General features: G+C 42.4%; 1 protein-coding gene across 1 annotated transcript; it reads right to left on the bottom strand.

Moving 5' to 3' along the window:
* Positions 1 to 479: 479 nt before the first annotated feature.
* On the bottom strand, positions 480 to 2264 carry id3 (inhibitor of DNA binding 3). The gene is made up of 3 exons (XM_044142051.1): positions 1865 to 2264; positions 1506 to 1580; positions 480 to 1216 (listed from the first exon to the last, which is right to left on the bottom strand). The coding sequence occupies exons 1-2, from the start codon at positions 2159 to 2161 to the stop codon at positions 1527 to 1529; spliced, it is 351 nt and encodes a 116-aa protein (XP_043997986.1). The 5' UTR covers positions 2162 to 2264; the 3' UTR covers positions 480 to 1216; positions 1506 to 1526.
* Positions 2265 to 2631: the final 367 nt, after the last annotated feature.

Raw genomic sequence — 2631 nt, 5'->3', positions numbered from 1 at the left:
TACTGCTAAGATCTTCAGATATATTCAAAATCTCACATGAAGTGATAATTTATAAGAACATGTGCACAAAATTATCATTTTTTAAAAATAAAACTTTGAGCGTTCACTGCAAAAACTAAAGTTCTCACCACACTTTTGTCGTGGATGAAACCTCTTTTACACCTGCAAGGTCACAAAAGAGGGCACCTTTTTTTTTTTGTTGTTGCTATTTTTTGGCGTAAGGAGCTAACTTGTCATCTTCACCATGTTATAAGCTGCTGACGCTGGCCGTTACTCCTTCAATGGAAAAATAAAAAGCATTCACAGGAAACTCCCTTTGCTTGATTTCCAACCACCCAACCTCAAGATTCATCTGAACACATCCTGTTGTATGAGCCCTTCATTGTCATTCAAAGCCCAGAAGTCACATCAGCGTCACTGGAATCTACTAAAGAGACGACTCATTCATTTTTTAAACGCTAAATACGCCACACAAACAGTTTCACATCATTTTTTTTTATTTCATAACATAGATACAAATTAAACTTTAAAATAAAGAGTTTATGAAACTCACAGCATGTTGTCTGTAGAAATAAGACAATCCCTACAAACGTTTATAATAAACTCTAGTATAGAGTTTAGAATATATCAGCTAAAAGTCCCGTTAAAAAATAAAACAAAAAAATAAAACATCCAAAATGACTCAAATCTTACAAACCCACAGCAGATATGTACACATGCTTTAACAGACTAACAATCTGTTTTGGAGGTTGAGGGAGGGGGGTTCTTAAATGAGGTGAGGACTTGGTGCAGATAATTTCAGATGGGAAGTGATGTTTGGAATGCATTAAAAATGTAAAAAAAAAAAAAAAAAGAAAAAAAAAAGAGAAAAGGATAAATATTTCACTTCTTCTAAAAGAAACTGCATTTATGAAGGGAAGACGTACACATCGCTTTCAGTTTCCAATTCCTTTGCTTTGGTGTGTTGATTTTGTCTGTCCAGGAGCCAAAGAATGAGTCTGTTTTCTCGCTCATGCACTGCTGCTGTTGATCCCCACTCATCCCAGAAACAGTTCAATGTTTTCTTCTTTCCTCTGTCTTTAAACCCTCCGCCTCCTCTTCTGTCTTCTCCCTCTTTTCCAAATACCTATCCCCCCCTTCCTTTTTCTTTCTTTCTTTTTTTTGCCCCTCTTGTCCTCTTGCCCGGAGTGAAGTGGAGACATGTGTTTCCCTGCACCTGCATGGAGAGAAAGGAAGAAAAGTGAAGTCAGATCTCTGCCTCCCTCCCTCCCTGCAGAGGGGAGCAGACAGACTGGCGCCTAGCATGGAACTTTCATTAACCCCAGGCAGATAGCAACGAATCCGCTCCACGTTCACTGGCCTGTTTAATTGGCTGCACATTGAATGTACTTTTACCACACAGTTTGATCTGAATTTATTTATTTTCGCATTAAAAACACAACTTATGCTCCCCTATGACTGATTTATTTAAAACAAGTTTCTTTATGGAGATGTATAATGCGTACCAGTATTGTTCCATCCACATCCTAATGGCACAATCGTTCTTCTTCTTTGGAGAAATTGCGAGTAATATCCGCAGCCTGAATGAGAAGCAGAAAGAAAAGGAGTTTTAGCAGCTGGCAGCATGTGAACAAATTGATACAAGAATAGCTCAGATGTCAGAGATGAGGTGTAATCACAAAAGATCACTATCAGCTTCTGGACCACAAACAGTTTAAAATAGAACAGAAGCAGAGAAAAGCTCCATACTGTGCAAACAGAAGCTTAAGATCCACACTGAGACTCCATGTGCGTTTTGTTGGGGATGTTGAATAAGAAGCACGAGCCCACCCTGCAGCCCACCATCTCCTCATCTAACCCTCACCTTTATGGATAAAACCATCTCCGGTGCAGACGCGTCCTCCGCCTCCAGCGCGATCTGCAGGTCGAAGATGTAGTCGATGACGTGCTGGAGGATCTCCACCTGGCTCACCGACTTGTTCTGCGGGATGCACACCAGCTCCTTCAGCTTGGAGTAGCAGTCGTTCATGTCGCACAGCGCGCTCACAGACTCATCCACGCACGGGTGTTTATTCCGGCCGATGGCCAGGCTCTGCTCCGAGATGCAGCACACGGCCTTGTAGCAGCTCCTCACCGAGCGGACGGGACTGATGGCCTTCATGCTGGGACGATAGAGCGATGGAAGAGACGCCGCGGCTGGTTGTCCTCGCTGTGAGTTTCGGGTACTTTCCTTCGGGTTCGCGTTCGGATCAGCTACAGAGATGTGACAGCGGCGTACAGTTACGTTTTTATACGTCGCGGACGCCTACGGACCGCCCACGTTTCGCATCGCATTGTGATTGGCGAGCGCGAAAAGGAGGTGCGCGATGATTGGTTGAACGTACCTAGTGGATGGAGTATCAGGAATGAGGAAATTTGGATGAGATGCCTGAAGGGGTTTGTCACTCTGTGTGTTAGCAATCTTCTTCAGGTGCTTTCTTTATTTGATATGGATAAAATTACAAAGTAAATAACACGATCCCCCGCTTCTGACTAGTTTCAACAAATGTAGTGCTGCCTGAAGGTTTACTGCATAGATAGATAGATAGATAGATATATAGATAGATAGATAGATAGATAGATAGATAGATA

Source organism: Gambusia affinis, linkage group LG16 (genome assembly GCF_019740435.1).
Source record: "Gambusia affinis linkage group LG16, SWU_Gaff_1.0, whole genome shotgun sequence".
Classification (NCBI taxonomy): domain Eukaryota; kingdom Metazoa; phylum Chordata; class Actinopteri; order Cyprinodontiformes; family Poeciliidae; genus Gambusia; species Gambusia affinis.
This window is presented reverse-complemented; position numbering and strand designations above follow the sequence as displayed.